The 11914-nt window shown below is 44.0% G+C and overlaps 1 protein-coding gene across 1 annotated transcript; it reads left to right on the top strand.

Annotated features, from left to right (window-relative positions):
- Positions 1-1366: 1366 nt before the first annotated feature.
- LOC123399906 lies at positions 1367-2128 on the top strand. The gene is made up of 2 exons (XM_045094293.1): positions 1367-1773; positions 1855-2128. Exons 1-2 carry the CDS (start codon positions 1608-1610, stop codon positions 2073-2075), a joined length of 387 nt encoding a protein of 128 aa, XP_044950228.1. The 5' UTR covers positions 1367-1607; the 3' UTR covers positions 2076-2128.
- Positions 2129-11914: the final 9786 nt, after the last annotated feature.

The following is an 11914-nucleotide window of genomic DNA, read 5'->3' as shown; positions in this document are numbered from 1 at the left end:
CAAAGGTGACTGTCCAGAAAACAACTAAGCCGCCACCGAAGAAGAAAAATAAGAGCAAGGGCAAAGCTGCCGTCAAGGAATCATCCGTCGTCGGCGAGTCTCGAGCCGGCGAAGAACAATCCGAGGTAAAAACTTACCCTTTTGTTTGTCATCACTATGTCCCGACTTATGCTTATGCCCTGTTACCTTCGTGCGTAGGATGATGGTTATGAAAGCCAAGATGACGTCGTCGATGTAATTTCTATTTCTTCCGACTCAACTTCCTCTTCACCTAGGCCGTCCAGGCAGATTTGTGGAAAGGTTCCCATGTCTCACCCAAATGTGTATCTAGACCCTGATTTCCTTTTGAAGAAGGCGAGGTTTGGCCCCAAACGTCAGACCCGAAGCCATTCTGGCACCCAATAATGATACTTGGTCTAACTTTGATGTCTTTTGATCTTAGAGCACAAGCAAAAAAGAGAAAAACTAGCGACTTGTCTTCTGCTCCTAAGACAACTGAGGTGGTTGGTATGAGCACCTCTGTCCCAGAGTTTGACGAAGACCAAGCGGCGGCTCGTGATGATCCTGTGGATGACATTCCTGACGTCCGGACTGACTCTCTAGGCCCTCTGAAGGAGACTACTAAAAATGTTAACCCGTCGAGCTCTTCCAAGGCGACTGAAGATCCAAATACCGTAATTGTTACTGGTACTGGCTATTCCAAGCCTGCAATAGCAGTATTATCCAAACATGCATCCAGAGAGGCCCATCCTTCTGTATAGCAAGACATCATTAAGCTGAAACTTACTCATTACGAGAAACTTGAATTTGAGCAACTCTGCTCTGGCTTCGTAAGTCGCCTGGAGACGAGTTATGAAATGGAGAAAAGCTTGATCAACATGATGCGAATCAAACATGAGGTACGTCCTTTGTTATGTGTAATTCCACCCATTTGCCTTCCAGAAAACTAGTCTTGTTTGATGAATTCTATTTGTTGCAATATTGGGTAGACCCATATGTGTCCACAACCCCCAAAGGTCGGGTCATCTTTTGGAAGATGAGTCGGGTCTTTAATTAGATAAAAACTTCAACCTGTAGCCCCCAAGGGTCGGGTCATCTTTTGGAAGATGAGTCGGGTCTGTAATTAGATAAAAACTTCAGCATGTAGCCCCCAATGGCCGGGTCATCTTTTTGAAGATGAGCCGGGTCTTGAATTAGATAAAAACTTCAACCTGTAGCCCCCAAGGGCCGAGTCATCTTTTGAAAGATGAGCCGGGTCTTGAATTAGATAAAAACTTCAACCTGTAGCCCCCAAGGGCCAGGTCATCTTTTGAAAGATGAGTCGGGTCTTGAATTAGATAAAAAACTTCAACTTGTAGCCCCCAAGGGCCAGGTCATCTTTTGAAAGATGAGACGGATCTTGAATTATGTATGACTTCAAAAAGAATGATACATTAGCCCCCAAGTGTCAGGGATGTTGCTTGCAACAGTTCCGAAACTTGTCTCCCCAATTTTTTTTTGCAGGAATCCGTGACACGGGCCGAGTCATCCCTTGCTGACTTGAAGAAAAACTTAGCCGAACAACAGAATGCTCGGACTGAATCTAAAGAGAATTGGCCCTTGCTGATATGGAGAAAATGAATGCTGACCACCAAAAATTTGAGAAGAAAGCCAATGTTGATCAAGCCGCCATCATGAAGCGGGCGGAACAAGCCGAGGCAAAGCTAGAAGCCGCCCTACAAGAGCTCTCCGGGTTAAAAAAGCATATCTCCAACATGACCCAAGCCATCTTTGGTAAGGATCAATTCCCTTCGTCGGAAAGAAAAACCACAATTTAGTTTGCAAATACTAATTGTCATAGTTTATCCTTTGTAGGGTCGCGAGTCGCCAATCTCCAAGACGACTGCATCATGAAGCTGAAGGCGGTTTACACCTTTACAGAGAAGCTGTATACGGGAAGCATGATGACGATGAAGGCAGTGATGGGCAACAAGGAGCCAATTAAATCCATCAAGAATATGCTGGGTTGCCTGTCAACGTTGCCACCCCAGGTAGATGAACTAAAGAGGTCAACCGCTGATAACCCACAAGTATAGGGGATCGCAACAGTTTCGAGGGTAGAGTATTCAACCCAAATTTATTGATTCGACTCAAGGGGAAGCGAAAGAATATTCTCAAGTATTAGCAGTTGAGTTGTCAATTCAACCACACCTGAAAGATTTAGTATCTGCAGCAAAGTATCAGTAGCAAAGTAGGGTGATAGCAGCAGTAGCAACAGTAACCAGTAGCAGCAAAGTGACAGGAGTAGCAACAGAGTAACAGTAGCAGCAGTGACAGCAATAGCGGCAAAGTAACGTAGCAAGGACCAGTAGGAAAGACTCATAGGCATTGGATCAGTGATGGATGATTATGACGGATGTGATTCATCATGTAACAGTTATAACATCGGACCAATGCATTAACACTTGGTGAATACATGAACTCCTCATACTATGGTCATCTCCGGGAGTGGTTCCGGCTATTGTCACTCCGGGGTTGCCGGGTCATAACACATAGTAGGTGACTACAACTTGCAAGATAGGATCTAAAACACACATATATTGGCGACAACATAATAGGTTCGGATCTGAAATTGTGGCACTCGGGCACTAGTGACAAGCATTAAGCATGGCAAAGTAGTAGCAACATCAATCTCAGAACATAGTGGATACTAGAGATCAATGCCCGTCAAAACTAACTCGATTACATGATAGATCTCATCCGACCCATCACCGTCTAGCAAGCCTACGATGAGATTACTTACGAACGGTGAAGAGTATCATGGAATTGGCGATGAAGGAAGGTTGATGATGACGATGGCGATGATTTCCCCTGTCCAGAGCCCAGAACGGACTCCAGATCTACCCTCGAGAGGAAGAACAGGAGGTGGCGGCGCCTCCCTATTGTAAAACGCGATGAACTCTTCTCCTTGATTTTTTTCCGGACGAAATGGACTATATAGAGCTGGATTGAGAGGCGGTGGAGCTTTGTGGGCCCCACAAGCCTGCCAGGCGCGGCGAGGGGGGTGCGCCTGGTGGGCTTGTGGGCTCACGGCTCCACTTCCTCCGCTGATTCTTGCACCGGTATTTTTCATAAATTCCAGTAAAATTCTCCGTAAATTTTGAGGTCATCCCGAGAACTTTTATTTCTACGCAAAAACAACACCATGGCAATTCTGCTGAAAACAGCGTTAGTCCGGGTTAGTTCCATTCAAATCATGCAAATTAGAGTCCAAAACAAGGGCAAAAGAGTTTAGGAAAGTAGATACGACGGAGACGTATCAACTCCCCCAAGCATAAAGCATTGCTTGTCCTCAAGCAATTCCGTTGACAAACTGAAAGAGACAAAAGAAAAACTTTGACGAACTCTGTTTGATCTTGTTGTTGCAACAATGTCTAACTCATAACCAGAATTTCAGCAAGATCACAAGCTAACCACATAAGAAAATGACACCTAGGTCTCACGGTAAACTCATATCAATGGCATAATCAACTAGCGAGCAAATAATAATAAGTCTCAAACGTCCACACTTCAATGAAAACAATCATGAAGCAGTACGAACAGATGGTATCTCGCTAGCTCTTTCTGAGACCGCAAAACATAAATGCACAACACCTTCAAAGACCAAGGGCTGACTAAACATTGTAATTCATGGCAAAGAAGATCTAGTTACAGTCATACTCAACATATTTAAAAGCAAAGCATAAAAATGACAGAGGTGCTCTCTAATTGGTGCTTTTATAAGAGGAGGATGACTCAATAGGAACATAAATAGACAGGCCCTTCGTAGAGGGAAGCATTGATTTGCAGAGGTACCAGAGCTCAAGCTTTGAAAACAGAGATAATAATTTTGGGTGGCATGCTTTCATTGTCAATGCAATGACTAAGAGTTCTCACCATCTTCCACGCTACACAAGCTATAGGCGGTTCCCAAACAGAAAAGTGAAGTTTTGACTCCCCCACCACCGATCAATCACACTCCACGACTAGCTGAATCCTCGGGTGCCGTCCATACCAACATGAATCCAGGGGGAGTTTTGTTTGTAATTATCTTTTCAATTTGAGCATGGAACTGGGCATTCCAATAACCGGCCCCTTTCTCGTGAATGATAGTGAATAAACACATATCGGGGATAACACACCTAGCATGGAAGATACTGATAGCCCCCTGTCACCACATGAGCGGTGCGGGCATGCAAAACAGATTATTTCTTGAAGATTTAGAGAGTGGCACATGCAAATTTACTTGGAACGGCAGGTAGATACCGCATATAGGTAGGTATGGTGGACTCATATGGAACAACTTTGGGTTTATGGAAGTGGATGCACAAGCAATATTCCCGCTTAGTACAAGTGAAGGCTAGCAAAAGACTGGGAAGCAACCAACTAGAGAGCGACAACGGTCATCAAAATGCATTGAGATTAACTAACATTGAGTGCAAGCATGAGTAGGACATAAATCACCATGAACGTGAACATCATAGAGGCTATGTTGATTTTGTTTCAACTACATGCGTGAACATGCGCCAAGTCAAGCCACTTCAATCAATCAAAGGAGGATACAATCCTATCATACTACATCATAGTCATCTCAACATTCATGTTGGCATCCATGGCAAACCATTATAAGCTCCTAGCTAATTAAGCATGGCATAAGCAACTATGATCTCTAAGTTGTCATTGCAAACATGTTTCTCTCACAACAAAGCTGAATCAGGCACGATGAGCTAGTCATATTTATAAAAACAAAATAGATCAAGTACATACCAGCTTTTCCAGGCTCAGTCACTTCATCATATATCGTCATTATTGCCTTTCACTTGCATGACCGAATGATGTGAACAATAATAAGAGTGCTCGTGCATTGGACTACGCTGGAATCTGCATGCAAACACAAAGGAGAAGACAAAGTAATATGGCTCTTTGACAGACAAATAGATATGCATGCGAGAGCGACTAAACATTGTAACCATTATCTTCTACCTTGACCCAAAGAAAAAGAAAACTATTTACACGGGAAAGCTCCCAACAAGCAAAAGAAGAAAAAGTAAATCTTTTTGGGTTTTTTCAAACTAGACAGACACACGAAAAGAAAACGAGAAAAAGAACTAAACTAGCATGGATGATACAGTGGCAAAGTGTGAACACTGACGAACAAAGTGAAAGCATAAGCAATAATGTAAAGTCGGTAAGAAACACGTACTCCCCCAAGCTTAGGCTTTTGGCCTAAGTTGGTCTACTCCCAAGGAGGGAAATAACCAGCTCCGGGGTACTCCGGAGTGGACTGAGGATGCCACTGTTGTGTGAGCTCCTCTGGCTCCCACTGATAAACTGGTGTCTGGTACTCGACTGGTGGCTCGGGCACGGGCACCTGTGGTTGGGCTAAGCCCCAATATGCGTAGATGTCCGAGGGCATAATAATGTACCTTCCTGCATGAAGATTGAACAAACAAGGAGCAGGCAAAGTAATAGTCTCACAAGTACCCTCACTAAATACCAGGTTATAAATCATCCTTCTATTTATATCTCTATCAAGAAAGTCATGGCGAACCATGCTATCGTAATCTAGATATCTCTCGGGAAGAAAAATCTCTTCTTCCTCCTCCAGTCTAATAGGTATCTCAAAGTGTCTAGCAAGACGAGTAGCATAGATACCTCCATAGACAATGCCTTTAGAATGGTTCGTGTTCAATCGTTGAGCTACTATAGTGCCCAAGCTATAAGTTTTATCGTTATAAAGGGCTTCGCGCAAGACCGCAAGATCTGGGGAACAAAGTGACCCAGCCTTCCCACGGCCAATCAAACATTTTCCCACAAATAATGAGAAGTACCGGAGCATGGGAAAATGAATGCTAGCAGCTCTAGCGCAAGACACTCCTCTCTCCTCTCCTACAGCAATTGTAACTATGAAATCTTCCAAGTCTCGTGGACGAGGTTCATGAATATCCCCGACGTAAGGTAATTTGTAAACATTGCAAAAATCCTGGAGTGATATGTGCTGAAGGATATCATAAAGTTTGAACTCAACCATAGGAGGATTCTTCCTCGGATAGAAGTTAAAGCTTTGTACGAAGATATTAGTGAGGTGGAGGTATTGCGGACACTTATCTTCAACGAAGGCGGTAAGGCATGCGTTCTCCACCAAGTAGTATAAGTCCTCATAAAGTTCGGCGGCTCGTAAGAACACATTGCTTGGCCACTCGCATGCTCGAACTTCTGGAACTCGAGGGACCGGATACTTGGGATTCTTCACTTCCATCATCCTTGGGGTCACGGCTTGAAAAGCCTCTTAAGAACCTCCTCATCTTTTCCCTTTTCTATCTCTGAAAATTTCTGAAATTTTTAGTGATTCTAAGGAAAAGTGAATAAGGCCCAACGAAACTCGTAGCAACTACTCCCATAAGTGCCTAGAGGCCATATTACGCATCAAAACTACTTGGGACTAGCTAAAATTAGCATGCAAAGCTCAAGAACATGGTCTCCAAGGCAACGAAAATACGCGAAGTATAAGGCACTAGATAAAAACTAATTGGACCAATGGAGGAGTCACTTACCAAGGAGTAATTTCCCCAAAACAGTTCGGAGAATGGTGCTTTGAGCAAAGAGATCGAAAATCCCAGCAAGAGGAGCAAGAACGCGGGTTTGAGATGCGAAACGATTTTTTCTGGAGGTAGGAGAAGCAGATGGGAGCTAGAATGAGTGGAGGGGTGCGCGTGGGCCCCACAAGCCAGGTACGCGCGGCCAGGGGGGTGCCCGTGTTGGAAATATGCCCTAGAGGCAATAATAAATTACTTATTATTATATTTCTTAGCTCATGATAAATCGTTTATTATCCATGCTATAATTGTATTGATTGGAAACACAATACTTGTGTGGATACATAGACAAAACACTGTCCCTAGTAAGCCTGTAGTTGACTAGCTCGTTGATCAAAGATGGTCAAGGTTTCCTGGCCATAGGCAAGTGTTGTCACTTGATAACGGGATCACATCATTAGGAGAATCATGTGATGGACTAGACCCAAACTAATAGACGTAGCATGTTGATCGTGTCATTTTGTTGCTACTGTTTTCTGCGTGTCAAGTATTTGTTCCTATGACCATGAGATCATATAACTCACGGACACCGGAGGAATGCTTTGTGTGTATCAAACGTCGCAACCTAACTGGGTGACTATAAAGATGCTCTACAGGTATCTCCGAAGGTGTTCGTTGAGTTAGTATGGATCGAGACTGGGATTTGTCACTCCGTGTGACGGAGAGGTATCTCGGGGCCCACTCGGTAATACAACATCACACACAAGCCTTGCAAGCAATGTGACTTAGTGTAAGTTACGGGATCTTGTATTATGGAACGAGTAAAGAGACTTGCTGGTAAACGAGATTGAAATAGGTATGCGGATACTGACGATCGAATCTCGGGCAAGTAACATACCGAAGGACAAAGGGAATGACATACGGGATTATATGAATCCTTGGCACTGAGGTTCAAACAATAAGATCTTCGTAGAATATGTTGGATCCAATATGGGCATCCAGGTCCCGCTATTGGATATTGACCGAGGAGTCTCTCGGGTCATGTCTACATAGTTCTCGAACCCGCAGGGTCTGCACACTTAAGGTTCGACGTTGTTTTATGCGTATTTGAGTTATATGGTTGGTTAACGAATGTTGTTCGGAGTCCCGGATGAGATCACGGACGTCACGAGGGTTTCCGGAATGGTCCGGAAACGAAGATTGATATATAGGATGACCTCATTTGATTACCGAAATGTTTTCGGAGTTACCGGGAATGACGAATGGGTTCCGGGAGTTCACCGGGGGGGCACCCACCCCGGGGAAGCCCATAGGCCATAAGGGTGGCGCACCAGCCCTTAGTGGGCTGGTGGGACAGCCCAAAAGGGCCCTATGCGCCATACAAAGAAAAATCAAAGAGAAAGAAAAAAAAGGGAGGTGGGAAGGAAGGGAAGGACTCCCACCCACCAAACCAAGTCCAACTCGGTTTGGGGGGAGCCTTCCCCCCTTGGACTCGGCCGTCCCCCTTGGGGCTCCTTCAGCCCCAAGGCAAGGTCCCCTCCCTCCCACCTATATATACGGAGGTATTGGGGCTGATTTGAGACGACTTTTCCACGGCAGCCCGACCACATACCTCCACGGTTTTTCCTCTAGATCGCGTTTCTGCGGAGCTCGGGCGGAGCCCTGCTGAGACAAGGTCATCACCAACCTCCGAAGCGCCGTCATGCTGCCGAAGAACTCTTCTACCTATCCGTCTCTCTTGCTGGATCAAGAAGGCCGAGATCATCGTCGAACTGTACGTGTGCTGAACGCGGAGGTGCCGTCCGTTCGGTACTACATCGTGGGACTGTTCGCGGGATTGTTTGCGGGGCGGATCAAGGGATGTGAGGACGTTCCACTACATCAACCGCGTTCACTAATGCTTCTGATGTACGATCTACAAGGGTACGTAGATCACTCATCCCCTCTCGTAGATGGACATCACCATGATAGGTCTTCGTGCGCGTAGGAAAATTTTTGTTTCCCATGTGATGTTCCCCAACAGCCCGCACCTCCAGGGCTTGTGGCCCACTGGTGCAGCCCCCATACTAGCTCTTTGTCTACAGTATTTTTCAAAAAATCCAGAAAAAAATCATACTTGATTTTTAGGACGTTCGGAGAACTTTTATTTTCGGGGTACTTTTCTACGGGACGCTAAAACAGAAAACAGGGAAAACTAAACTAAATCTATCATTTTTCTTCTAAGCAACCGAAGGTGAAAGCTTGGAACAGAGGTTTGTGACTCCTCGATTCATCCATCTCATGGTCATCGAAAGAAATCCGTCAATGAGGTTGATCAAGTCTCCTCGACAAACCTTTTCGAATCGCAAAAGAGAATGGAGAATTTTCGAATAGTCACTAGGTCACCTCAATGGGGATGTGTATCTCCCCTACAAGCAAATCAGACTTCATCTTAACAGGAGGAATAGGGCATTCAAAGCTCCCAATAAGAATCAATGAAGTTGTTTCGATAGCATTGATGCAATGTACTCGATATTGTTTCTTCAGAAAGTGCACCGTATGCTCATTACCGTTGACATGGAAAATGACATTGCCTTTGTTGCAATCTATAACAGCTCCTGCAGTGTTTAAAAAGGGTCTTCCGAGGATGACCGCCATGGCATCGTCCTCGGGAATATGCAGAATAACAAAGTCTGTTAAGATAGTGACGTTTGCAACCACAACAGGCACATCCTCGCAAATGCCTATAGGGAAAGCAGTTGATTCGTCGGCCATTTGCAGAGAGATTTTAGTGGGTGTCAACTTATCCAATTCAAGTCTAAGATAAAGAGAAAAAGGCATAACACTATCACCGGTTCCAAGGTCGCATGAAGCAGTTCTAACGTAGTTACTTTTAATGGAGCAAGGTATAGTGGGCACACCGGGATCACCTAGTTTCTTAGGAGTTCCACCCTTGAAGGTGTAATTAGCGAGCATGGTGGAAATCTCAACCTCAGGTATCCTCCTCTTATTAGTCACAATATCTTTCATGTACTTAGCATACGGAGACATTTTGAGCATATCTGTCAAACAAATCTGCAAAAAGACAGGTCTAATTATTTTAACAAAGCGCTCAAAATCCTCATCATCCTTTTTCTTGGATGGTTTGGGAGGAAAGGGCATGGGTTTCTGAACCCATGGTTCCCTTTCTTTACCATGCTTCCTAGCAGTGAAGTCGTTCTTATCTTATCTCTTATTCTTAGGTTGTGGGTTATCAAGATCAACAGGTTCAATCTCCACATACTTATCATTGCTAGGTTGAGCATCAACATGAACATCACTATTGATATTATCATTAGGCTCATGTTCATCACCAGATTATGTTTCAGCATCACAGACATATACATCGTTTGGACTCTCAGGTGTAGCAGCAACAGGGTTGCTAGCGTGCAAGTTCCTATCAGCTTTCTTGTTCTTTCTAGGATGACTAGGTGCATCAGTGCTAACTCCTTGAGAATCTTGTTCAATTCTCTTCGAATGACCCTCAGGATACAAAGGTTCCTGAGTCATTCTACCGCCTCTAGTGAAGACTCTAATAGAATTGTCATTCAACTCATTGAGCAAGTCATTCTGAGCTTTAAGTACTTGTTCTACTTGAGTAGTAACCATAGAGGCATGTTTACTCAAGAGCTTAAGATCATTGACGTTTCTGTCCACACAAGCACTTAAATGACTAAGCATATGAGCATTCTGTTCCAATTGTCTACTAACATAATCATTGAAACTCTGTTGTTTGGCAACAAAGTTGTCTAATTCATCCAGGCATAAGCTAGCAGGTTTATCAAAAGGAATATCACTCTCATCAAACCTACGCAGAGAATTTACTTCTACTACCTGTATCGGGTTATCAAGACTATGGATCTCTTCGATAGGTGGTAGATTTTTGATATCTTCAGATTTAATGCCTTTCTCTCGCATAGATTTCTTAGCTTCTTGCATATCTTCGGGACTGAGGAATAGAATACCTCTTTTCTTCGGAGTTGGCTTAGGAGGTGGTTCGGGAATAGTCCTAGCATTCTCATTGCACAAGATGTTATTCAGTAGAATCTCAGCTTGTTCTACAGTTCGTTCCCTAAAAACACAACCGGCACAACTATCTAGGTGGTCTCTAGAAGCATCGGTAAGTTCATTATAGAAGATATCAAGTATTTCATTCTTCTCAAGAGGATGACCAGGCACAACATTCAGCTGCTGGACGAGCCTCCCCCAAGCTTGTGGGAGACTCTCTTCTTCAGCTTGAGCAAAGTTGTATATTTCCTGCAAGGCAACTTGCTTCTTATGGGCAGGGAAATATTTTTCAGAGAAGTAGTAGACCATATCCTGGGGACTACGCACACAACTAGGAGCAAGAGAAGTGAACTAGGTCCTAGCATCATCCTTTAGCGAGAAAGGAAACAGCCTGAGGACATAGTAGTGGCGGATCTTTTCCTCACTAGTGAATAAGGTGGCTATATCGTGCAGTTTGGTAAGATGGGCTACAACCGTTTCAGACTTATAATCGTGAAAAGGATCTGATTCGACCAGACTGATTAACTCAGGGTCGACAGAGAATTCATAATCCTTATCGGTCACAAAGATAGGCGAAGTAGCAAACTTCGGGTCGTATTTCATCCTAGCGTTCAGAGATTTTTCTTTCCACTTGCACAGTAATTTCTCAACATCATAGCTATCCTTACACGCAAGAAAATCCTCAGCTATCTCTCCTTCCATAACATAACGCTCAGGCATATCAGGCAATTCATTTCTAGGAGAGCTATTTCTAGCAGGCAAAATAGCATGTTCTACTTCAATAGTATCAGCAGTTTCAGAAGTATCATCACATCTAGCAGCAACTCTAGCAATTTTTGCATCAAGGAATGCACCTAGTGGCAAAGCAGTATCAAGCATAACATCATCAGGCAAAGCAGTATCAAGCATAGCATCATCAAGCAAAGCAGTATCAAGCATAGCATCATCATAAGCATCATGTGCAGCAGAAGTAGCATCATCAAGCACATGCGACATATCAACATTTCTAGCAGGAGGTGATGTCGCAAACTTACTCATAACTGAAGGTGAATCAAGTGCAGAGCTAGATGGCAGTTCCTTACCTGTCCTCGTAGTTGAGGGTAAGACTTTAGTTCTTTGATCTATCAGATTCCTCATAGTGATCAGCAGACGTAAATCCCAAGTGACTCAGAGAATATAGCTGTGCTTCCCCGGCAACGGCGCTAGAAAATAGTCTTGATAACCCACAAGTATAGGGGATCGCAATAGTTTTCGAGGGTAGAGTATTCAACCCAAATTTATTGATTCGACTCAACGGGAAGTGAAAAAATATTCTCAAGTATTAGCAGTTGAGT

This window comes from Hordeum vulgare, chromosome 5H, assembly GCF_904849725.1.
Source record: "Hordeum vulgare subsp. vulgare chromosome 5H, MorexV3_pseudomolecules_assembly, whole genome shotgun sequence".
NCBI classification, from domain to species: Eukaryota; Viridiplantae; Streptophyta; class Magnoliopsida; order Poales; family Poaceae; genus Hordeum; species Hordeum vulgare.
This window is presented reverse-complemented; position numbering and strand designations above follow the sequence as displayed.